Raw genomic sequence first — 26870 nt, 5'->3', positions numbered from 1 at the left:
CGATATCTTTGCGTGAAAGGGGCTTCTCACCCGCGAGAGAGCACGGCAAACACAAAGGCGCTCGAAGGCCTGTTTGCAGAGTAGGCGGCAGCTTTCCGGTTGTGTTGGCTAAACTAATCATAGTGCGCAGTGCATTCTTTTTTCCCTGCTATGTATACACTGCAATTCGGGAAACATATATCAAAGCAACAAAAGCAAACAAGATTGGCGCCTGATGAAATGATGTATAAATTATGCAGAAAATTCTCCTGAATAGACTTCTATACAAGAAACGTACACAAAGTCAACATTACCAATAAAAAAAACTCTAAACTAATCTGTTAGATTTGTCTGCTTTAGATTCTCCAAGGGATGCATTTTACAGTAGTGTGATCCGTTTTCTGTGCGAAGCCTTGAGAACTTAGTGCTTCAATTTTTTTTTTCGGAATGTTGACGATTCTTTTTTTAATATTTGGAGGCCCTAAATAAGGGCCTCAAGACAGGGACAACAGAATTTATCCATTCTTTCCCAGTGCAGTGCAATCAACGTAATTAGAGCGGAAGCAATTCTACTCCTCACGAGTACTTGAATCGGGCTACTCACCTCTTGCGAAGCGCCCAGCTCGAATCGATACTTCAGCACAAGCCTGGCAACGGCGTACTTGAGCTGGAGGAGCGCCATCCTCCTGCCGACGCAGTTGCGTGGTCCGATTCCGAAGGGCACGTGCGCGCACTTTTTCTGCGCAGACGAGTTCTCCGGAGAGAATCTGGAAAGCGAGACCTGTTTAGAAGCTGTCACAGTAAAATGTTCCCACATACATATCGCGGCATCTGCCCCTGGTGCGGCGACACACGCCCTACACTCTTCCACATCTCGTGAGGGTGCGGGGGCAAACCTCAACACTTAAAGACGCCTAGCACGTCATTTGAGCGGTGGGAGGTACAGCTGACCGGCGATACCCTGGCGGGACAAGAAGCTCTCGTCCAGCAAGTACGTCGAGCAGCCATGGCCAGTGGAGTCCTGGAATGAGGACACCACCCACTCGACCTCATAGCAACCACCTCGGTGGTTCGAATAAATGTTTTTTCTCTCTCTCTCTCTGCTTCGTTCACTCGGAGCTGTGCTCACATTAGGGAAAAGGTGTACTGGTGTGAAAAGGGTAGTGAGCCTCCGGCGCCACGGGCGCGCATGTGAATCCACTTGCTTAGGTCGCGTTCCGGCCGCACGTGACCAAGTCCTTGGGAAAAGTGATGAGGGCGCTTCAATTGAGAGAATATAAACGCCGGCGTTGGTAGCCTTCCGGTGCCGTGTACCGTGTGCGTGTGCGCGCGCGTGCTTGTGTGTGTGTGCGCGTGCTTGTGTGCGTGTGCGCGCGCGCGCCACGGGTGACCTTTCAAACCCCCGTTATTTATCAAGAATAGATTTCTGCAAGTTGTGTCTCTTACAAACCTTCGATTTCGTGCTAGCTTTATGTTAGTTACCTCCAATGTGGGTGAAATCGGCCTCTAATGCTGTAAAGAAATGCGTGACCGAACCTCCGTCACGTATGGCGGCCCACTGCTCTATGCATGCTTTTCGCGTGCCACGGTCACTCTTTGAAAAGCCTGACCCATGCGCCACGTGCCAGTTTCTCGCATTTTTTTTTTTCGTGTCAGCTAGCGCTTTAAGAGTCTTTGTTAGACTACACTGGCGTCGGGATCGTCCGACATTTTTCATCAGACGGTTACCTAGCAAATGTGTGGAGCCCGCCTATAATGCTATCACATTAAAAACGCTCGTATACCCAAATGTAAATGCATGTTAAAGAACACCAGGCTGTTGAATTCGGAGCTCCTCGCTATGGCATCTCTCATGTACGCAGTGTTACTTTGGCCCATCAAACCCCATGAGCCAATCAACAATTTCACCTCGCTATCACCGGCACTGCGGAAAAACTGTTAGCGTTGCATGCTTACCTGCCGGGATTAAATTCTTCAGGATTGGGCCAGAAACGCGGTTCCATGTGAAGATGATACTGTGGAATCATGAAGCATGTTCCTGCTTTGAATTTGGTACCGTTGTAGACGAAGTCCTCTTTCGCTTGCCTCGTGATGGACCTGAAGCGCATAATGGGTTAAATTTGGTGCTCTCAGGATCCCCGCGTGTAATGCTCACAGAACTGGAGCCGCATTTCTTATCTGAAACATACAGCTCACAAAAGACAACACGCTGGTTATTCTAAGACCTGACGCAGCTGAGGTGAGGCAGGCGTAATTAACAACACCGCCTTCCAAAGGACTACCACACAAAAGCGTGAGCCGAACAGGTACGTATAGCCTTCGGTAAGTGTTCAAAAGAGCCAATGTTGTAATGCCAGAACCTGTCACTGCGTCTCGGCCCGCGCTCTTGTAACTCTTTGTATTGCGAAAGCGAATGGACAGCGGAGAACTGTAACTCTTATCATTAAATGCTTTGGGGCTAGCATAGTTGTAAAGGCCCAACTCAATGGCAGATTCCCGTGTAGCAGCTTCGATCAAGCGGGCAGTGACTTCGCAATTATTGCAACTGCATTGACAACAAGGGTAAAAGCAAATTGCATACGCACGTCGGAGCCGGTGGATACCGACGCAACGCTTCATCGATTACTTGACTTAGATACTTCAGTCTTCTCGTTACGACCTCGTAATCCAGTGACCCCTACAGGAAGATGATATTATCAAGCTATGTTATTTGGATTGTTTACAAGACGCTTTTATGAGCTGAAACCTGCATACACTAACATTAAGAAAAAGAAAAGTTACAGCCCCTGTGTATGAAACGCCACTTGAAGGACTTACGACAGCGAAAATAGGTCTCCTGCTCACCAGGTGTCGCTTGAAGCTCACGTTTACCAACTTGTGCTAGACCTCTGCATTTACAGTGACGATGTATTGTGGGGCTGTCTATCATGCACTCGGTGAATGGTGGCTCGTGCGTGTGGAATTTCTGTGCACGCAGTTGCGTCTTTTTTTCGCAATTTTGTTCATTTGCTTTCCTCGTGGTTAGTAATATATCACACAAGACATACTTCAGACAAGATGACCCTAACAAGAATGAACACGCTTGTTCAGTATGAATTCGCATTACAAGCATAACCTGCAAGATTTGCGTCATCACACATCTCGGAGGTACATATGACACACAAGGTGCTTCGGACATGTTTCACGAGCGATTGCAAATACAAATTATAAATTGCAAGTAAATAGCCGAGAGCAGAAAGCAATTGACAATCACTTGATTGTCAGCGCCTGTCTTATGCAGTTTTTAGTACAATTAAGTAATAGCTTTCGCTGTGTAGCAAAGAACTTACCAACGGACTACTTCAACAGATGCCACGTTTTTTAACAATTTGATCGAGTAGCCACAAAAACCCAAAATAATGACGATATCACTCACCGAAGCTGAGATAGCGTCGGCAGCTTCCTTCCTGACTTTCTCCTGAATTTTCGGGTGCTTTGCCAATGCAAACGTCACGTAGCTTAGAGCTGAAGCCATTGTTTCAAACCTGAAAGAATTTTCACACGACTAACGCCACCTTGCAAAGCATGCATAAATTCTATGGCGAATAACATTAACAGTGAGGTACAGTAGTAAGAAGAAAATCTAAAACTGTATTCACGAAGCAAATGTGTTCTTTCAAGGAGCAGACAAAGAAATTTTATGTTGAGTTCTTATTTTTTTTTTTCTGTAGGAGGACTTGCTTCTCATAAAAGAAACGCGCCACCAGAAATGAATTGATATACGTTATCAGTTGGTTGGCTAAATTCCATAAAGTTGAAGTACGTCGACAGAAAGCTAAGAAATGAGCAGAATCTGCTGCTAAGGTTTCGTAATTTTTTGTAGAGTAAATCTGGTGACCAAAACAATTACGCGTGAAATACATGAAAAACAAAACAGTTCGTGGTATCCTTACATAGAAGAAAAACGCGGACTAATGTGAACTGAACTTTATCAAAAAACGCGCGGAAAGCGCAAGGAGGATGACAATACACAAAACAGTTATCGCTACCCTGCAACGAATAATGTGGCAGCATTCACAACCACTTCTTGCACAGTCAGCGGCCGTGTCTTGGAATTACCTGCGCATGAAGAAATGAATAACATGTCATTGGAATCAGTGCCCCAAAAACCTCATCTTTCAATAACCGCCCAATTAGCTCCTATTATGTGCTTTTGGATGTACAACGCATGCGACAATGGACAACCGCTTATACAAGGTGTTTCAGCTAACTTGGGCCAAGTATTAAAAAAGTAAACATAGGGGCTACGCGTCTCGAATTGCCGCAGTATTGTTCTGAGTCATATCGCGAAAGATCTTCAATACAGCTGTTGCAGCGCTTGTTCAGGAACATCGCATTATTTCACCTATGCTAAGCTAACTGCCCTGTTTAATTTTTGTCTAGTCTTTCTTTAAAGTCCGCGAAATTTTAAAGAATGCCACATAACTGCCAGCTAACGCGCCACGCTTTCAGTGCCCCGAAATGTAAGTTGAACGAATTAGCAAAAGCTGCCCTATTCACAGAGGTCAATTGAACAAGCTGTTGGTGACTTATTATTAGTATTAATATTAGTATTAACAATAGGAAGCGAGGAGGAATGAAAATCACCATTTGCCAAAGCTGTGCTTGAGAGGCCTGTCGGCTCGTCAGTGTACTCCGCGTCAAGAAGATTTTGCAGCATGTCTTTTCTTCTGTACTACTTTCGAGAAACGAAAACATTCCTGTGAGCATCTTATAACATCAATTCAAGCCTATAGGTATCATCATATTTTTATTTCATTTATTTATCATAAGCGCTCCAAATGTTGGCGGAGACAACATAGCAAGGATAGCATAATTCTTAAAAAATATAAAAAGATATGTAACACACATGGCGGATTTGTTTAACATAACTAGTATCATCATAAAGCAATGCGAGACGTGACATTATAACCAAACAAAAAAGGAAGAGGAAAGTATAGCGCTAAAAAGGGTGTTTTTCTTTCTTCTTTTTTTAGCTGCGCCAAATTTTAAAAAATTGCCTATTGCAGACCACACAATTCTAACGCCTGAGCTAATTGCTCGGTGAGGCAGCCATTCCTTCTACGGGAAATCGGTATGCTTAACTGAGAGGTTAACCTAATTGCCTTAATGACATTCTAATTAATTAACTTATGACGCATATTTCCACGTACGAATCGTAGTTATTCAGTTTACAAGGCATGTCGACTTGGGACAAAATTAAGGATGGGACCTTTTTCGAGATATGTGCCGCCAAGCTCGTGGTAAAAATGCACTGTTCCGCTTACCTTAAAAAAAAAAAAAACGCTGCTTTCTGCATCAAAGCACAGAAGTAACCGGAACGCCAATGCAGTTCATGGAATACTTTGTAAATTAATTTCTCCAAAATCATACAGTCCTAAGAATTAGTTCCAAGTGGATACGCCTTGCGAACTGATTCGCTAAAATTTGTGCATTGAAATATGTGCTGTAATGTAATTAATTTAAAAGCTTATTACCGTAAGTATGTTAATTAGCCAATTAGGTATTTTGATTTCTCGCAGAAGTAATGGCCGCCTTATTCAGTAATTTAGCTCAAGGGTTAGAATCGTGCTATCTGTCACATAAATATGTATTTTTTGAAACTTGAAGCAGCTAAATAAAAGTCCTGGTATAATACTGAATTAATTATCAAATAGCCATATAGCTACAATAAAAGCACTGTACCATGAAATGTTCGACCTTACATAGCTTTCTTTGTAGTATCCTCTTTTATTTGTGCTTTGATAGCGTTTGGGCAAATAGATGTCAATTTCTCGCAATATAGAAGCTGTGTGTAACAATTGTGGCCTCAGTAAGTCGAACACGAGACCAGAAATAGATATAATGCCAGTTGGGTCACAATAAGAGCTGGCATATCCTAATTTTTGTCATACTATCGTGGCAATACGCTTTCGTGGCAATACTTTCGACTAACTCGGTCTAACCTTCGTTCCGCGTAAAGATCGTGCACCTGTTTACTTAGGTCTAGATTACTTACTTTATCCTTCTAGATAACTTACTTATACTTACACTTATACTTAAAACTCATTCTTTGACTCATGACAAAATATGTTTGCGAAAAGAAGTTCGCCAGCATGTTACGCTACTGTAACGCGTCAAGGCAAAATCCTGCTGCACACTTGGTAATGCATTAAGTTATACGCCCGCAGGGGTCAGACTTGTTACAAGATATAACGAGCCGCAGTGTGAAGTAAACGTGTGGCAAGCCGTTGTCTGCGAGCTTTGGCCTGCTGTCTACATGGCCGTCTCACATCGTCGCGTTTGCTGCTTTCGCAGTTCGGCTTCTTCGGCTCGTTTTCGACGCTTAGCTGCGGCTTCGTGCCCTCGTATAGCGGGGTCACACTCGCCCCAACGACGTTTGTCTTCGACTTTGCGTTGCATCCTTTCAGCAGGGTATTGAAACGTATGCTGTTCTGTGTGTTGTATAGGTGATTTCAATGAATGTATGCACTGTCCGCCTCACTTTGCTGGGCGCTTGTAGCCTCAGCCTTACGGGGGTATGAGCCACTGCATTTTTTGCTTGCTTAAGAAGGCATGAGCAATTGCTGATGATGATAGTTTTTGTACCATATTTCAAGTTTTTTTCAAGGCCATCGGTGGTATGAGGCACTTAAGGCTTTCGCCTTAAAAAGGTATCCAACGCCCAAGCAACGATTTTTATCGTTGACGACGAGTAATTCCCGATATAAAACTGCTGTCATTTCATATAAATGTATGTATTGATGTTTCACATCAAACGAACAATATGCGCGTTTGTGAGTCCGCATGAGCGTGCATTTTATTGCTCTTTTTGTATTTGCATACAATTAATAATCGGCGTATCTATTACGTGCGTGCACTCAGAGTCATAATTGCGAGAAATGTTTCTCTTTGACATGCTCTTTTGAAAGCCACAGTTTGGGAGATTCAGAATAGCTATGATTTCTTCTGTTGTTAGTAGAGTCATGTTTTACTTAGTCGCCGCTACGAGGCCTCACTCACAATAAGAGAGTCTAATGAATATTGTCAAGGGACTCAAAACGACGAAATTCACCAAAACGACGAATTTTGGTGAATTCCTCAGATGCAAATGACATGGAAGAGGCGTCGTGGGGACTACGACGCCCCCTTGGTTTGTGTTTCTCCTGTGCCACCGCTTGCGATATGCAAAATATTAGCCGTAAATAAGCATTTGCTATTTGCTTGTAAGAATAAAATCATGACGGTGGATTTTCTGCATCCACGCCACGGCCATCGGCTGTGCTGGCGCACACTGCGAGGGTTAAGTCTAATATATGCAATCTGACAACTGATGCATCAAAGATAGCGAAGCTGTATCATCGGGTTATCGCACCAATCATCGAAAGTACAAGAGATTGGTTTGGAGGCTCCAGGCATCGGTCTAACGCCGCATGACTTGAGCACAGTCGGCGCTGGCTGTTCTTAACTGTCAGCCTTCGCCGCTGAAGCCGTACAAACTGCCGGCTGACCTTGAATGTGGAACCACTATACCTCGACGTGATAAACTAATAGAACGTATTACTAGTTTTTTTAAAAAAAACGTTCATGTGAGTTGTCTTCTATCTGAACGATATATATATATCATTCAAATATAATCAAGGCGCTCTGATTGATCAAGTCATTGATCATTATGTTTAAAAGCCAATTTGGGGCTCCGACACACGTTGCGACTGCATTCACATTTTATATCGACCATGCCGTTTCACGCAGGCCTTTACCGCCGCGGAAACAGTTGGTTTAATTCGAAGCGGTGTTGTCCACCTTCGAGTGGGCGAAGTCGGAACGGGGTCTGCTCGGAAAGAACACACCTGAGGACGAGAAATCGGCTTGCAACAACCGTTACCGCACAACCAACAAGCAGCGGCGCTGCCGCTATGATTTCAAGACTTTCTCCGAGATCTGAATACTAGTGGTCGGTTAATTAGGAAAGGTCATCATTTCCTGCGACAGGTAGGCATTACCGCTGGGTTGTTTCTTCTGATGTTCACCAGTTTTCCCGTTTCATCCGATAGCGCCTGAAAGGTGAATTCTCCAGCAGCATACGCGAGGAAGTAGAAAGGCTTCATAAGCGTGCCGAACGTCGTCGTGCTCTCTGAAACAAACGCAAGGAAAACATGAATGTTTTACACTAAAAAAAAGCTTCCAACGGGCCACGCATTTGCTCACATTCGTTAGCCTCATTTTCCCCTTCATTGACGTTGCGCACATTCGTGTGCGTCACTCGCTTTAGCCAGTTCCTCCCATTGGGGCAAGAAAAAATAAAACCCACAGTCACGAAGGTTCTCGTAAATTGAACACCCTCTGTACTAAATGTGGCCTCATTTCCTTTTCAGTAGGCTGAGTAGTGCTAACCCTCCGCGGTAGCTTAGCGGCTATGGCGTTGGCTGCTGAGCGCGAGGTCGCGGGTTCAATCCTGGCTACGGCGACAACATTCTGATGGGAGCGAAATGCGAGAACGCGCGTGTACTACTTAGATTTTCGTGTACGTAAAAAAATCTCACGTGGTAAAATTAATTCGGATTCCCGTCTATAGGCGTTCCACCTAATCTTTCGGTGCATTCGTTACAAGACAAATATGCTGTACCATGACAATCAAAGGAACTTGGCAAAACAAGCAACAAAAAAAAAGTTCACTTACGGGCAATCACGTGTAAGCATCCCGTCATAAGGCCTATTGGGGTCTCGGTGCTGGCGCCCGTTATTGCGAATGGGTCGCAAGCCCCAAGGGTAGCGTTGGCCTGGCGGCCTGGGGCACTGGAAGCATCCGAAGGTCCCGGCAAAGCAAGAGAAGACTGGTAACAGAACAACTTGTTTATTCTAACATAGCAAAAGAGCGGCCGGTCAGGTCGACCGAAGTGGAGAGACGGGAGAGCACGTAACTCAACAGTACAAATCGGAGCCTCTCTCTCCTGGCGTCCGGGGGCAGCTGCTCTTATACTCTCGGCGTCGCGGGCCAGAAGGAAGGTCACGGGATGAGCCCACGACACGGCGGAGCATGAGCCCACGACGGCGCGCACGGTCGAGCCGAGAGACCTGCTGAACCGAGTGTAGTGACGCATCGCCAACCCGCCGACGGACAGACCTGCTGGCTCCTCACTTGGGGAGCTCCGCTCCCCGGCTGCCGCGCTTTGACAAGCGTGGGCACACACACACACACATACGAAGACACGTGGCACTGAAACACGCCTGGACACGCTTGGCGGGTGGCGTTGCGGCGGCGTCGAACGGGCCAAAATGTCCGCCGCTTTGAACGAAGCCCCGGCGTCCGTTGCATCCGCGCCGGCATTACCGCGCGTTGAAGGCGAAACGTAACAGACCGCCCCGCCGGGGGAAGGAGATCCCGATGGTCAGGGGACTGCATCCGCTGTCCGGAGGGATGTCGCTCGATGATGCTCATAACCGAAGTCGGGCGTCCTTTGGCGTTTCTTGAGCGCAGCGCACAGAGAAGGCCTCGTTCTCACGTTCAGGTGCACACAGGACACTGCAAAGTGACTTCGGGAGAGTTGACATTTTTGTTCTCGTTTCCGGCAAGCGTTAGAACCACGCCTGAAAGTCAACCGCTCAGTCAGCAAGCACGGCACAACCCTCACTAAGCCCTGCCAGGCTCTTTCCCCTTTTATACTGCTGCCTAGTTCCTTACAGTAGTTTAGCAGCACTCAGAACGCGTCCACAAATCGGAAAATTGCACTAGAAAGCACATCATCACTTTGAAACACTACACAAAAGCAATAGGTTAAAAATCCTGCCTCAGGACGAAAAACATCAGTAACAAGCAATTTTGAGGCTGATTCTCACGTTAGGGGCTTCGACTTAAGCCATCGGCGTTACCGTTGAGACTCCCCTTTTTGTAACGCACCTCAAAGGAATATTGTTGCAAAGCGAGGCTCCAGCGCAGGAGGCGGCCATTTTTGGGAGAGATGGTCTGCAGCCATTGGAGAGGGCAGTGATCCGTCTCAATGATAAACCTCGAGCCAGCTAGGTAACATGACAATTTCTGAACGGCCCACACGATACACGCACACTCTTTCTCGGTGGCGCTATACGCCTGCTCACGACTCGTCAGCTTACGACTAGCATACAGGACGGGGTGTTCTACTTCTCCATTTTCCCGTTGGCACAGTACAACGCCCATGCCTCGCTCACTAGCATCACACTGAACAACGAACCCTTTTGTGTAGTCGGGCGATCGTAGCACAGGCTGGCTTGTTAGGGCACTCTTTAGGGCGCTAAAAGCTCTTTCCTTTGTCTCATCCCAGACGACTGTTTGCGGCTCTGTCTTTCTTAGAGCATCCGTCAAGGGAGCCGCGATATCAGAGTACCTGGGGATGTACCTCTGATAGTAGCCGGCGACACCTAAGAACGACCGAATATCGGTCTTCGTGCGCGGTTGCGGGAAGTCTCGCACAGCGGCCACCTTTATTTCAGAGGGGCGGCGACGACCCCGACCAATCACGTGTCCGAGGTAGACAACCTCGGCCTGTGCTAACTGGCACTTGGGAGCCTTGACTGTCAAGCCCGCATCGCGCAGGCGGGTTAGCACTGCCCGCAAGTGCGCCATATGCTCAGGCCAGGATGCGGAGAATATCGCTACGTCGTCTAGATACGGTAAAGCGAATTCTTGCTGTCCCCGCAACACTTTATGCATGAGGCTTGAAAAGCAGTATGGCGCGTTCTTCAAACCAAAACTCAAAACTTTAGGACGGAATGTCCCCATTGGTGAAATGAATGCCGCATACCTACTAGCCTCTTCTGTAAGTGGAACCTGCCAATAACCCCTGACAAGATCTAGGGTGGAAATAAACTGAGCGCTACTCACTCTCTCAAGGCGCTCCTCGATGTTAGGGATCGGATAAATTTGATCCTTAGTGATGGAATTAAGCCTGCGGTAGTCGACGCAAGGACGAGGTTCCTTGCCCGGTACCTCAACTAAAATCAAAGGGGAGGTATAATCACTCTCACCTGCTTCAATAACACCGAGCTGTAGCATTTTCTTTACCTCAGCCTCCATAATATCGCTCTGGCGGGGTGACACCCGGTACGCCTTGGATCGTACTGGCTCTGGGGAGGTAAGTTCTATGTCATGAGTAAGGACAGAAGTCCTACCAGGCCTCTCAGAGAACAGACCTTGAAACTCTTGTAAGAGCTGGTGTAGTTCGGTTTTCTGCTCAGGCGACAGCGATGCTTTACTTATTAAGTCACTAATGACTTGATCGGTGTCTTTCCTGTTCGTCACTGAGCCCAGTCCCGGAAGCTCGACCGGAAGCTCTTCGGGAACGTTTACCATCATGCACACCACTGCTTCCCGTTGCTTATAGGGTTTGAGCAGATTACAGTGGTAAACTTGCTGTGCTTTCCGCTTTCCTGGCAGACTCACCACGTAGTTAACGTCCGACAGTTTTTGAACAATCCGTGCTGGGCCCTCCCACTGCACGTCGAGTTTGTTCTTTAGCGATGTGCGCAATATCATGACCTCATCGCCCACTTCAAAACGACGGGCCCTGGCTGTCCGATCATAATAAACCTTGGCCCTCTGCTGGGCCGTTGCCATTGCTTCACCTGACAACTCCTGTGCCCTTCTTAAGCGTTCGAGGAGCTTAAGCACGTACTCTACCACGACTGGGTCGTCGCCCCTGCCTTCCCATGATTCTCGAAGCATGCGAAGCGGAGATCGCAGCGAGCGACCGTACACCAGCTCAGCTGGCGAAAACCCCGTAGCCGCATGCGGCGCGGTCCTTAATGCAAACATCACTCCCGGCAGACACAGCTCCCAGTCAGTTTGATGTTCAAAACACAATGCTCTCAACACGCGCTTCATGACGGAGTGGAGCTTCTCAACGGAATTCGACTGGGGGTGGTGCACTGAGCTGTGTAACAGCCTTACCCCGCACCTTTCGAGAAAGGCTGTCGTCAAAGCGCTAGTAAACACTGTGCCCTGATCTGACTGGATTTCTGCAGGAAAACCAACTCGCGCAAATATGGACAGTAGTGCATTGACTATCTCAACTGAGCTGAGTTCTTTAAGCGGCACTGCTTCAGGGAACTTTGTCGCTGGGCAGATCACAGTCAAAATGTGTCGGTACCCCGTGGCTGTTACCGGCAGAGGTCCCACTGTATCAATAACGAGCCGTCTAAAAGGCTCCGTAATGACAGGTACCAACTTCAACGGCGCCCTCGATTTGTCCCCTGGCTTGCCCACCCGCTGACAGGTGTCGCATGTCTTCACAAAGTGGTCTGCGTCCCGAAAACACCCTGGCCAATAGTACTCTTGCAAGAGACGGTCCTTAGTTTTCTTAACTCCTAGGTGTCCGGACCACGAACCCCCATGCGACAAGCGCAACAGATCCTGACGATAGCACTGAGGCACGATCAGCTGATCGAACTCCACTCCCCTGCGGTCTAGATACTTCCGGTACAGGACCCCACCTCTTTCCACAAAGCGAGCATTTTTCTTGGCGATACCTTCCTTGATAATGCAGCGTATGTTTTCTAGGCTGCCATCCTTCTTTTGCTCGGCTATCAAAGCCGACCGGCTGACTTTTAGCAACCTGTTTAGTCCGTCTGACGTAGGCGCGATGAGCAAATCTGGAGACAGCTCTTCTAACTTTCCCGTGTCGGGATTTTCCTCTCCAGTATCTGGTGCCTTTAACGCTACAGGCTCAATTTTATTCAGTTCGGGCGTGCTCTGAATACCAGCTTGCTGCGCCTCTGACCCTTTTTCATCGTTCAACAACGTCGATCCCGCAACTACCGCCTTTGCAGCGAGCTCCCGAACCTTCGATCTGGTTAAGGCCTGAACGCTAGCCTCACCAAACAAAAGCCCCTTCTCGCGCAGGAGGTGATCGGACCTGTTCGAAAATAGGTACGGGTACTGGGGGGGCAGCATAGATGACACTGCGGCCTCCGTCTCAAGTGCTCCGAAAGGTCCTTCAATAAGCACTTTTGCTACCGGCAGACACACGCTATGAGCTTCCACTGCTTGCTTGATCCATGCGCACTCGCCCGTGAACATATCGGGTTCTACGTAAGAGGGGTGAACTACATCCATTGTAGCTGCGGAATCGCGAAGCACTCGGCACTCTTTCCCGTTCACGAGGAGGTCTCGCATGTAAGGCTCGAGAAGCTTCATGTTCTCGTCAGTGCTGCATAAAGACAAAAACACGACTTTTGTTTTTGTTTCTGGACACTGCGCCGAAAAGTGACCCGGCTTCTGGCACGTATAACAAACGCGCGCTTGCCTCGTCTCGAACCGCTTTCTGCGTTCGGCTTCGGTTGCCGCCGTCTCCGTACGTTCGGTCGGACTGCTTTCACTTGCATCCGAACTACGTGTGTCCCCCTTTTGCTCTCATGGGTGTGAACTTCGGCCTCTCAAACTTGGAGCCAAATTCACCCTTTTGACCGTCCTTAGCTCCGCGAGCCCGACGCGTCACAAACTCCTCGGCTAACTCAGCGGCTCTAGCCACCGTACTAACGTCTGGCCTATCCAAGACCCAGTACCGCACGTTCTCAGGTAACCGACTATAAAACTGTTCTAGCCCGAAACACTGCAGAACTTTCTCGTGGTCACCAAACGCTTTCTCTTCTTTGAGCCACTCCTGCATGTTTGACATAAGCCTGTACGCAAACTCTGTATATGACTCACTTTTGCCTTTCTCATTTTCCCGAAACTTCCGACGGAACGCCTCCGCTGACAGCCGGTACTTTTTTAGCAGACTCGATTTCACTTTGTCGAAATCCTCTGCCTCCTCTCTCTCCAAGCGAGCGACTACGTCGGCCGCCTCGCCGGGTAGCAAAGTGAGCAAGCGCTGTGGCCACGTTTCCCGAGAGAACCCCTGCTTCTCGCACGTTCGCTCAAAGTTAACCAGGAACAAACCAATGTCCTCTCCAAGCTTAAACGGCCGCATCAGGTCAGTCATTTTGAACAATACTCGTTCTCCTGCACCGTGTGCCTGACTTCCATTACGAGCGCGTTCCATCTCTAACTCGAGACGCTTCATTTCCAAAGCGTGTTGACGGTCGCGCTCTTCTTTTTCTTTCTCTTTTTGTTCTTTAAGTTCGCGCTCCTGTCTTTTTGCCCGCTCCTCAATGGTCTCAAGGCAATCCGACAGCTCGTCATCCTCAGCTTCTAACTCAAGAATAGCCCTTAGCAGTTCTGGTTTTCTGAGTTTGTCTGAGACATCCAGACCCAACTCTCTTGCAAGCTCCAGCAATATCGGTTTGCGCAACGACTTCAAATCCATGGCTGCTCTGAATGCTGCTTTCTCTACTGTCTACTATTGTCTTGCCGCAAACTAACCCGGCAGCAACGACAACCACAATTACCAGCTCTGTTTCTGACACTAACAAAAGCCTGGCAAAACTCAGAAGAAGAAAGTCCCGCACTCACCAAACCTCGCAGCCAAGAATTCCGCGCAGTCGTTCCGCTGCAGGCAACCAGTCATCACACAGGGCTCGTTGCACTGCTCCCGGATGGTCGTTGTGCTGCTCAGCATACAGTCAACCGCATCTCTTCGCTGCTGGCCTCCGTTGTCGCGATCTCACCGCTGGCAACCAGTTTGTTGGTGTCTCGGTGCTGGCGCCCGTTATTGCGAATGGGTCGCAAGCCCCAAGGGTAGCGTTGGCCTGGCGGCCTGGGGCACTGGAAGCATCCGAAGGTCCCGGCAAAGCAAGAGAAGACTGGTAACAGAACAACTTGTTTATTCTAACATAGCAAAAGAGCGGCCGGTCAGGTCGACCGAAGTGGAGAGACGGGAGAGCACGTAACTCAACAGTACAAATCGGAGCCTCTCTCTCCTGGCGTCCGGGGGCAGCTGCTCTTATACTCTCGGCGTCGCGGGCCAGAAGGAAGGTCACGGGATGAGCCCACGACACGGTGGAGCATGAGCCCACGACGGCGCGCACGGTCGAGCCGAGAGACCTGCTGAACCGAGTGTAGTGACGCATCGCCAACCCGCCGACGGACAGACCTGCTGGCTCCTCACTTGGGGAGCTCCGCTCCCCGGCTGCCGCGCTTTGACAAGCGTGGGCACACACACACACACATACGAAGACACGTGGCACTGAAACACGCCTGGACACGCTTGGCGGGGAGGCGTTGCGGCGGCGTCGAACGGGCCAAAATGTCCGCCGCTTTGAACGAAGCCCCGGCGTCCGTTGCATCCGCGCCGGCATTACCGCGCGTTGAAGGCGAAACGTAACAGGCCCCTGAATGCTGCTTTGGCGACGAGTATGAGAGGGTGGTCGGGCTTTCCAAGGAAGTGCTCGTCGAGCCCGAACAGACTTCGGGTGACGCACTCCATCGAGAGCTCCTCGTATTTCGACAACACGTTCACTTCTTCGCCCGAATCGGCGTGCTCGTCCAATAACTTCAAAAACGTGTCCACTTTTTCCTTAATGCTGGGCAACATCTGTAGGGCGTTGCAGACGTAAAGAGCTGCGTATTAGAGAGAAGCACTTCGTTCGCCGCCACTGGCACGGTAAGAGAAAAAGACGACTACCTCGGCGACCGTTTCTTCTGCTTACGTTATACTACTCCATAACCCGTAAAGGAACAAAATTACCCTCCGCGGTAGCTCACTGTCTATGGTGTCATGGTGTTGACCACAATGTCGCGGGTTCGGTTCCTGGTCGTGGCAGCCGCATTTCGCAGTGCGCGAAGTCCGAAAACGTTCGAGCCCATGAAAGCATCTCATGCGGTCAAAAAAAAAAAAAAAATCATAGCCCCGCCCAACGATACCTCTCATTTCCCTATAGTGATGCCTTGGGACGTTAAACCCCACAAACGAATCGATCCTAAGAACTGATTTTGTGTGTATTTCAACCATGCTCTAAACTTACAGTAAGCTTCCGTCGACTATCCCCAGTACACTTTCTGTTCTTTTCCTAATCTTTCCCTCCCCTATCCCCCAGTGTAGGGTCGCCAACAGGGCTCAGTCCTGGTTAACCTCCCTGCCTTTCATGTATCATTTTCTCTTTATCTCTTTCTTCAATCACGTTCAGTATAACTGTCCTTTGATTCCCATATGTTACAGCCCACTTTCTTGCTTTATGTTCGTGCTCAATAAAAGAAGCTAAAAAAACAAAGCAGGCGGTTATCTCTTTTAACGACCGCTTCTCAAGATTCCGAACTTCAAAGAGCATTAAAGCGTTCGTATTTCGCTTCTTTTAAAAAGAAGGCAAGCTTACCGAAGCGCATGTTTTCGGTGAGGTGGGTAAGGAATGACTTGTTGGCTGGCTACCTGAAATATTTTAGGAGCCGTAGGGGTCAAAAGCTTACGGAGTGCTGAGTCTCACAAAACGCTCACTTCTTTCGCTGCCTCTGGTATTCCTGATAGCATGGTATTCTGATATCCAGCCTGCTTTATAGTACAAAGACCTGCTTTTGTAACCTGAAGTGAGGAAACGTAGGTGTCTGTGAATGCCAGCAAGATAGTGTTTTACTGGCTACGATTACAAACTGCTCTAAAATTAAGATTTTTTCTCAGATTCAGTGCTCCGTCCGGGTATATTTTGTCCGTGTATATAAGAAAACCATGCAAGTTGTAGTACAACTAAATGTATAGAGCAGATCACATGCACTCTAGGAATCGATGTTATGCGAAGCATTTCCCAGATACCTGCCTATCCAGTATCGTTTTAGTCTTTGCGAAGCGTCACCAGACGGGTGAACATGTCTGTCTAAGGCGAGCAATCGTGAGTGTGATGCGTGCAAATGTGACGAGCGCAATGCTTGTCAAAGGATGTATCGCAACGAGAGGTACACACCACGTGTATCTAAATACATTCAGGAATAAGTTATTTAAGAAAATCAAGGAAGCCGTTCATTGTCATGCGGTATTCTGTTGTAAGGTCTGTGTGCCTTTGGAACATCTACGAACCGGCATTATATGTGCATATAGGTTTTATGTCACGATTTAATGTTTCTTTATGCATAACAATGTGGCGCTTACTGGCATTGGATTCGTCAGTCAAAATTGCATGTTCTGTAAGCCGGAGCATCCGGTGGCATGTACCAGAATGCTGTAGTCTAAATTTCAGAAATTAAATAAGGTGTTGAATGTGCTACACTATTCCATTAGGTGGTCTGCGAACTGACATTGCATGTTCAGGTTTTGTATGTTGATTTATTGTTTCATTACGCATAAAACAGACTTGTGGTGACTCGCATTACTTAGTCGGTTGGAATTCGACCATATTATTCGGCTCACCGTAGGAAGAATACAGCCCAAAAAATGTTTCGCATCGAAAAACTTGCTACAATCTAAGCATCGATAAAAGAAGGCTCTTACAAGCTTGAGCTTTGTTGTTGAGAAACCGTAGGCCACAGAATTTCGGACGCTTTTCCAGCGAGGTGCACTTTCGTGCATTATGGATCGGCCCAAGATTGGATGCTTCGAGTCCATGGCCATAATGATCTGCGTGAAAAAAGCGTGAAACATACGAAAGCCATCGTTCTTGCGCATATATTTGTGCGAAAAGCCTGAACATTATTTCATATAATCATTGCTGCAAAAACTGCATTGCCAAGGACGCCCTTTTGGTGCAATCACCCCCGCAGATCCCGCTGTGTGCCCTACACAGATTTGGTCGCGTGCAGCGCATGGCGTACGTGAGTTGTTTTTTTTGAACGGATCCTGATAATTCCGCACGCGCCTTATTTCGGCATTGACCCGCAGTTCGCCTACAGACAGCGTGCCCCCGGGAACTCGGCAACTATGTTGAGTGTGTGAATCGTTGAAGAACCCGTTGTTATGCTTACGCTGTTATATTTTGGCCTTCTAAGAATCGTGTGCTTGATTTGTTTGTTTATTCCTAGTTGTCACTTATTATCTGGCGTTTGTTTATCATCTTGTCATCGTCATGTAATTCAAACACCCCATATAATGTAGCGAATAAATTCTCTCGATCGAACTGTAATAGAACAAACCACGGGTCATCTCGACACGTAGAACGAACGGGAAAGTGGCGTTCATCCGTATAAAAGCACAAGCAGTGAAGCAATCGCATAATCCTATTATTTAGAAAATATGGCTATAGACACTGAGAAATTCGCAGTGTCACAGAAACAACCGGACTCCCTGTCAATTTCACGCTGCTCATAACCATGGTATCGTACCAATTAGCACGAAAATGACAAAATAATATGGCTTAGCTTTTTCACTTGAATACACATTTTCGCTGATCCAGGGATTGAAACCGACGACACAGCCTATTCCGCACTGTCACAGTTTAGTTGAACTAAAAGGGGGTTAGAATATGGGAGCGTAATAACACGTTATAACCGTGTCACTATATCCCCCCGTAAACTCCTTTTGACTTGTCCTTTGTTACCATGAGGGATATGCAGTCAATCTCATACAGTCGCCCTTCCGCTGAGGGTGATTATTGGAACTCGGGAAAAAGGAAGTTCGTCAATCTCATTTTGATGACTGAAGGGAGTACATTCGTTCTCAGAATTCTTAAGACGCAACTAAAAAAATATAAGAGTTGTCTGACTTGTTTTGCTTCATTTTTGGCCGCGTCAAGAAAACAGCAATAACAACAAACCTCAATAGTTGCACAACGTGACGCACAATAACACGGGTAGGCGCAAGCTGGCCAGAGTCACTATGTTTAGCGAGTACACTTTAATTTTTGCAGACATAGCGAATTTTCAGCATGAGATCCTGTATTTTGTTTTGTAGAAATTAACAACATTGGCTAAAATAGTTGAAGACCTAATCATTGAAGAAATTTTTGTACCCGTTCCTAAAAACCAAACAGAGCGTAACACAAGCATTTCTTGGCTTATGTTAAAGGGACACTAAACTGAAAAATGATTTCTTCTGCATCACTAAATTACCGTTCTACAACACCAAAAACACCACTCTTACAACGATAAGACGTTTGGTAAGACAGAAAAAGCGCAATAACGAAATAGGGATGGCGACGCCTACTTAAGTTCCCGCACCTGGGGGCTGCGACGTCTTGGATTTTGATGGCATCTTCTAAGGCCTACTAATTATATATAGCGGTACAGTTCGACTACAGTGTGTTCTAAAGGAACCAAATATTAAACATGGCAAGTTTCGGGAACTTTTATTCAGCTAACGCGGCCGAAATGCGAAAACATGCTTTGGAATCCCTGACGTCACGCTGACGTACCGGCGCTGGGGTTTCGGCGCAAAATTCAAATATTAATACTTGGACCTTCATTTTCTCATCTAATAATCAAACTATTTTTTGGAAATGACTGCCTGCAGGGTCCTCAAACAATGCTTCATTAGTATAAACTGATTTATTGTTTCGCTTTAGTGTCCCTTTAAAATCTAGTTTGTGGCCATGGGAAGTTTGTCACAGCTTCCTTGAGATCAAACTGTTGAATAAGTTTGGCGCTCCCTTATCGAAAGGTAGTTCACGGTTGGTCATGGAATAGAGCTCTTAATCAGCGACTAGAAACTCAGGAACCCTCAATAAACAGTGAGAATTGAGAAACAATGAGGATGAGAAGAAACAATAAACAAATTAGAATTGTCCACCACTACGACATGCCCGATTATTTTCGCACTCTAAAGCCTCGTAGCAAGTGGCGTGAATGGTGTCATTAGGAGTCATTAAGTTTTATGACGTGCTATTTGTAACATCATGATTAGCGCCAATAGGTACTGTTTCATAATGTTTTATCTGTGCTTCACAGCGCTCTTCTCGCTTCTTGTCGTCAATATGGAATATATTTTAGACTGCATCGCTCATAATTTTGGAGGAAAAAGAGGCGGTAACTCTGCTCCTATATACGTTATTTCGCTAGCTTCAAATCAGCATTGTTTTCCCCTTTCCCCGCTGTAGGGTAGCCAACCGGACGTTATTCTGGTTAACCTCCCTGCCTTCTGCCTTTCTCTTTCCTTCCTCCTTCAAATCAGCATTGGATGCTAGTGTTTGTGTGGCGCCATATTTTCTGACGATACATTGAATTTTCAATTCTTTTATTCACTTTGTCGTTCAGCGTTGGTCCGACGAGAAAACCGTGCTCCAACCACATGGGGATCGGCCACTTGGTGAAAAAGGGGAGAGACGAATACAATCGGGGGAAAAGAGTTCTTACAGAGTACGCCCCCAGTATGTAAATACACTTTCATCTTACTTCATCTCCTTTGTTTTGAGCGCCGATCAGGCGTCAGAGAAAGGAGTGCATAGGCCAAAAGATTTCGCAACTATAAGCAGCAAGTTATTTGGTAATAAGTGACTACCAATTGCAGGCTTGAAAATTTTATCATCTTGAATGAAGACTATGAACGCAGGTAGGCATAATGATGGGGATGAATGACTCGGAAGACAGGTTAGTTCTATGATCAAAGCGCAGTCACACGTATCTGACAAGGTTAGAAAAGAAAAGAGCAACCATCAAGAGCGCATGAGAGTTCGGAAGGTAAAATACTGGTTTTTGGTTGAGGAATCAAACAGTTTATTCTTCATTTCCATGGTAAACTCGGGGAACCATTTGAATATTTATTATTCTAACGTCTGATGACCACATGATATCTGAGATCATAAAATTCAACTATATTATTATTATTATTATTATTATTATTATTATTATTATTATTATTATTATTATTATTATTATTATTATTATTATTATTATTATTATTATTGTTGTTGTTGTTGTTGTTGTTGTTGTTGTTGTTATTATTAATATTATGATTATTATTGAAAAGGTGTTTTCGTTGCTTCTCTTCCCATCGCCTTCAAAAATCTTTATTTCTTCATTTCTCTCTTTCCACAGAATACAGAATGAGAGCGGACGTAAGGGTAAAAGCCGCATGCAGCGGCTTGAAAAAAACCCCATCACGCCCCACATGACAGCATGACGAGGAAACAGCTTAGTCATGACAAACGCAGAGAAATACTGAAAACATTGGAATACATTGCCAAATTTGTGAACCTACAAGGGCAACAATACAGTAGGGATCAGTAATAAAATATACGTACAAAACTGAGAACAGCCTTAGTGCATGTGTTAACATTGTTTGATGTAAGAAACAATAGCGCGACATACAAAAAACAGAACGAAACACCATACATTAGTGCAGGAGCGGCAAAACACTAATTAACTTATTTTTCGATATTTCTTCCAGTGAGATATTATTCCGTTCAAGTGTGTTAAGGTAACAGGGAAGTTTATAGGCGCTTGATTGAAATCGGTGCACAGTCCGACAAAACGGTGTAGACCAAGCGGTGCAACGGTGTACATTGTACATGGGCACATGGCTTTGAAGGTTGAATAGTGTCAAGATATCTGCGTTGTTTGTTCTAATAGCATTCTTGTACATAAGAATTATTCTGAAGGCGTAATGATTAGGCACTTGAATGATGCTAAACTCGGAATAATAGCTTTCTGTGTGGGCATACCATGGTACGTTAGCAATTAATCTTATCGCACGTTTCTGAGTAACAATAATCTTGGATAAATTATGCTTCGTACTTGTGCTCCAGACAGTGTGGCAATAGTTAACTATTGGAACTAAGAAAGCGTTGTAGATTAATAGTTTAATTCTTGTTGATAGCACATACCGTTGACGACATAGCACCCCATTCACTTTGTTCATTTTTGATCATATGTTATTAATTTGGGCATCCAAATTAAGCGATTCCGAGAAGGTTACTCCCAGACATTTGATACTACGCACGATTACAATATAGTTGTCCCCAAACATAAGCATAATATCTTTTACAACTTTGTTTTTCGCTCGAAATACCATGGCTTTAGTTTTGCTTGTGTTCACCTTTAGGTAATTTTCCTGCGCCCACTGACACATGTATTGCAAAAACTCATTACCTGTAGAGGATAAGTCATTTTCTCTACTACCCGTAATGAGCACCGTAAGGTCATTAGCGTAGGCAGTAAGGTTTACCGGTAGCTTAGTATAAAATATATCATTGAAGTAAACTAAACACAACAAAGGGCCTAAGATGCTGCCTTGCGGCACGCCCGATTTTATGTATTGGCCATCAGACAGAGCATCATTGTGTGCTACAATTTGTTTGCGATGTTGAAGGTATGACCGTATCAAAGAATTATGAATCCCTCTTATACCATAGTCGTTTAGTTTATTTACTAACAAGTCATGATCGATTAAATCAAAGGCTTTGAAAAAGTCAATATAAATTCCGAGGACAAGGAGCTTGTCTTCAAATGCATTTATGATGATTTCCTTTTACTTGAGCAGTGCCAACTCAGTGGGTCTTTTTGGTCTGAAACCGAACTGATCATTCGACAAAACGGAATTCTTATCTAAAAAATTTGTTATTCTAGTGTGAATAATTTTCTCTATGCCTTTAGAAATTACCGGTAGAATAGAAATTGGCCTATAATTTGACAATTCAGAGGTATCGCTTCCTTTGTGTATCACAATAACTTTTGCAATCTGCATCTGCTTAGGAAATACTCCCCTACTGAGACAAAGGTTGAATATGTATGTTAAGATTGGGGCTAACAAATCAATTACATACTTTAGAGGTTTTATTTAAAAACAGTTAATATCTAAAGCCTTACTATATTTAAGATTTCTGAATACAGAAATTATATCATTTTCGGTTGTAGGGGACATAAACATCGACATCGAGACTCCTGGGGCTTGGTGAATTGACGTGTTTGTTGAATTCATAGGAGAGCATACTGTATTTGTGATAGTTACAAAGAAATCGTTAAAGGCATTTGAGAGATCCTGCCCTGTCAGCACAGCACCATCACGCATAATGCAGCTTGGACCACTGTTGTAGTGACGTCCAAGTAGTTTACCTAGTTGATGCCATGGATACTGAGGGTTCGTGCTAGAGTTATCGGAGAACTAATAGCTGAAGTATTCGTACTTGGCTTGACGCAGTTCTTTGTTCAAGTTGTTGTGATATTTCTTATATTGAGACAATTTTACGGGATCCTTGGATTTAACGAATTGCGCATATAGTTTCGTTCTTTCTTCTATTTCTTTCAATAAGGCATACGTAATCCATGGTTTCTTCGATTTTCGCTTGCGACAGCATTTTAAAGGAAAGCAGTTTTGATATATGTGGTTTAACACAATCATTAGTGCATCATACGCAACATCTGCATCAGGTAGCGACAGTATATGGGAGAAGTCGGCTGTACATATTTCATTACGAAAGGTGTCGAGGGATTTTTGAATCGATGCAGCGATAATAAGGCACCGGTGATTTAGAAGCATGTTTAGGGTTGGTATTAGCAATAAAGGCAAATACTGGAAAATGATCACTGATGTCAGTTATCAAAGTTCCGGAAGTCATAGTGCTTTTATCGTTCTTAGTGATAACTAAATTCAAAGTAGTTGACGTGGAACAAGTTACGCGCGTTGGTACAGTAATTACATTCACAAGAGCACAAGAATCAAATAAAGAAGCAAATTCTGTCTGCTCTGTGGCGCGGTTCGCATATCAATATTCATATGACCGAAAAATGTAGCACGTGCTCATTTATAGACACATAATCAAAAAGTGCTTCCAACGACGAAAAAGAATTTTCAAGTTTTCCGTCTGGAGGGCGGTAGACAACACAAAAGATATTTTTGTCCCTCTGAACGGTTAACACTTCACATTCTGGAGTGCAGAACGTGAATTTCTCAAGTATTGTTGCAGGAAGCGAATTCGCAATTCGCAGGGATACACCACCACCTCTTCGAGTTTGCCTGTTATTAGCAAAGTGAGTATAATTGTCTAGCACAAACTATGTTGAATCATCTTGGTACCAGGTTTCAGTAAACATTATTGCATGGAACGAAAAACTAAGGGAAGTAAACAGGCTGTGTATTTCATCAGCCTTGTTGCCCACAGAACGACAGTTCATATGAAAAATAGCAACGCTATTTTCACAGTAAATTCTATCTTGATCTGCGATAGAAGGAAGTTCGAGGCAGCTCATGGGGGCATCCATGTTTTTAGCTCATTTTATTCAAATCATTCGAGCTAGTGATCCTTAGTCTGGCACTGTTTTCAGATATATATCCTTCTTTATCTGATAAAAACAAACTCCTACTCAGCAAAAGGTTAGTGCACATATGACCGGCTTTTCGTTTTCGCGTAGAGTAATTTGCGGATAAATATTCGCGCCTGCGTGCGCGTGAGCACTTGTTTGAGCAATTAGCGAACGAATGTTTCGCTGCGACAAGTCACTAAATTATCATAGGAGTAGTACTTTCGCAACTCACACCACGGTCCACGAAATTCTGGAAGTTTCGGACACAGACATGCTCGACAAAGTCAAGGTCTTTCAGCGCCACAAACGGCACGTCTCCATTGTAGTACCTGGGAGCGTGCGGAGAGAAAAGTTACAACGTGGTCACGCAAATATTTTATGCAATCGAAATACAACCAAAGCGTCGGTGACGTGTCGACCAGCTGCTTCCTTTTCAGTAACTGCCTCCTGGTACCTTTACCTTGGGACGTAACACTTTTTAAATATTATTTCGCGCTGGTTGCGATGTGTCGCTATTAATTTGACGACGCCTTTAAGCGGTCAGTGGTGGGCAAGACAATACGATATTCTTCCAAATGTCTGCTTTCAACTAATTTATTTGAATGTTATTAAAGCGAAGCTTCTATCCCTGACCCGCTGCCAACCTGATCACTTAGATTGCGAGGACCGCAAAATAAGTGTCGCTGGAAATAATCGACAAAAATGAATTCATCAAATACTACCGATCCCGCGTCTCAGATATCGTTTGCGGCAAAATGGTGATGCTTCTTTGGTTTCTTTGAGGATTATAACTAATTATTTGCCCTAAAACATAGCTGATGGAGTAAAAGCAATATATCGTCTAAGTAGTTAAGCGATTGATCGAGTGTTGTCAGCTTACGTTAAAGGTCTTAAGAAATAAGATTTCAAGCACTGAGGCGGAGCGGGGAACTGCGTTGGAATTCTTGGTAGTGGTGCGTTGCTCAGTCGCCAGCGACGAGCTATCGGCCAAGAAGCTAAGAAGCCAAGCTGACGCGCCTTCAAGCTCCGCCCAATCAGCTTGATGTATGTTCCACTGCTAGCACGAATGACGTGCGCATGGGCACGAGCGTTCCCGCAAAGCGCTTGTATGCAAATTACTAGCATGCCAGTCTCTGGCTTTGCTGAAGCTCTTTAGAGACCCGTAGAGGAAAAGAGTCCCGTCGGCGACTATAACACTCTCAAACGATAATTCATTCTCAAGTACGTGCCGTTGACTTGGGTAAATACAGTGTGATCACACTGTAAGATGCATTTTCTTTTTCATAATCAGTAACTATCATCTAACAATAGAACAGGTAAAGTAGTGTCAGTAGGGTGCACAGTACCCGAACATGTCGCCATACTGTCGGAACCATTTCTCCAGGACCTTATAGTGTGGCTGCAATAAAAAACATTATGGCGCCAGACTTTAGTGACTCTTCATTCTCCTTACTCAGTAACTGTGAACAGCGGTTATCAGCCCCCGACATTGGAATATGCTTCTAGAACTCCACGCGAGATTGGGAAGAACGCCTTCCCCTTTCTATCTTCTCCGGTGCAACATAAAAACATCAAGACAATGAATCTAAAAAATGCTACCTCGGTTTTACTTCTGCAAACTCCCGGACACCTCGGGGAGGTACCTTCGAAATTTAGAAACATATCGTTTGCATGCAGCGGAAAGCGCGCGATTTGCACAGCACCATTCGTTTGCAAGCAGCGCCTGCAAGACGTTCGTAATGCATTTTACAGACGCAGTTACCATTGACTGGTATTCTCGCATGTTTCCCCAAATAAGGCTTGGCTTTGGGCCCGGTATGCCGAGCTTCTTGAAGTAGGAAAAGTGACGCCACCGCCATCTGAAAGAACGGAACACGCCCTTGAAGGAGGGGTATTCGGCTCCGAAGCACCTGAATTAATCACGTGTGGGCTTTAACACCGCAAAGCAACAATTGGGCCATGTGGAACACCCTTAGTAAAGTGCTCTGAATTATGACCTTCGCGAGACAGTTCGCTCTCGCCTAAGCCTTAAAACGCGAACTTTTTTTTTGCGTTTTGCTCCGCGTTCATGGCGGCTGCCAGGTCACCGGTCAAGCATGCGCCGCAGCGCATCTCCATGGCCACTGAATCACCGCAATGGGAAGCCCATTTTCTTTGTTATTAAAGCTGCGAATATAACATTTTGCATCTGCAGCGTTTCTTTTGATGTTCTCAATGTAATGAAGCGTTATTCTTAGGCAGCTCTACACTTCGTTTTTTGGGTTTTTTTAGTAGTTTTGGGCTGATAACCATGCAAATAATTTAGTAGAACTCATTTTGCTTGCTAAATACTGACGATTAGTGTTTTATTCAGAACTTTTTAATAAAAAGTGAATCGCCATCCGGCCAGCTGAAAGTCGATGTTGAGCCAAGCTGTTGCGAAACTACCACGATAGCTACTGAGGGGGTATGCATTGATTTATTGATGGTTCGAATGCTTGTTTTGAGCTTGTTCTTTATTGAAACGTAACCTGCTCTGTGTGTTGTATGGGTGGTTTCAATGAATGTATGCACTTTTCGCTTCACTTTGTTGAGCACTTGTAGCCTTTGTTTTACGGGAGTATGAGCCGTTGCATTCTTGCTTGCTTACGTGTGCGCCCTCGACCCTTGGTCGTCGTCGGCGACTTCAACGTACCGTATGGCATCTGGGGTTACGTCTGCGATACTACCAAATGCGCAACCTGTGGCAAGGCGCCAACGAGATGGACCTCACTCCGGTCACTGACAAGGATTTCCCTACGCGCATCGGCAACTCCATCCCCCAGGACTCGACACCCGACCTCGCCTTCGTCAGAAACACCGAGTACATGGGCTGGGAGAACACCGCCAT

General features: G+C 45.6%; 1 protein-coding gene across 1 annotated transcript; it reads right to left on the bottom strand.

The window, feature by feature from the left end:
• Positions 1–395: 395 nt before the first annotated feature.
• On the bottom strand, positions 396–26870 carry LOC126536659 (cytochrome P450 6B1-like). Its single transcript, XM_072287602.1, has 10 exons — positions 26826–26870; positions 25348–25400; positions 24234–24330; positions 17325–17450; positions 15239–15443; positions 4008–4077; positions 3395–3503; positions 2565–2656; positions 1936–2076; positions 396–746 (listed from the first exon to the last, which is right to left on the bottom strand). The coding sequence occupies exons 1-10, from the start codon at positions 26868–26870 to the stop codon at positions 461–463; spliced, it is 1224 nt and encodes a 407-aa protein (XP_072143703.1). The 3' UTR covers positions 396–460.

The sequence above is a fragment of the Dermacentor andersoni genome, chromosome 4, assembly GCF_023375885.2.
Source record: "Dermacentor andersoni chromosome 4, qqDerAnde1_hic_scaffold, whole genome shotgun sequence".
NCBI lineage: Eukaryota > Metazoa > Arthropoda > Arachnida > Ixodida > Ixodidae > Dermacentor > Dermacentor andersoni.
The sequence above is the reverse complement of the archived record's forward strand: the minus strand, read 5'-3'. Positions and strand labels throughout refer to the sequence as shown.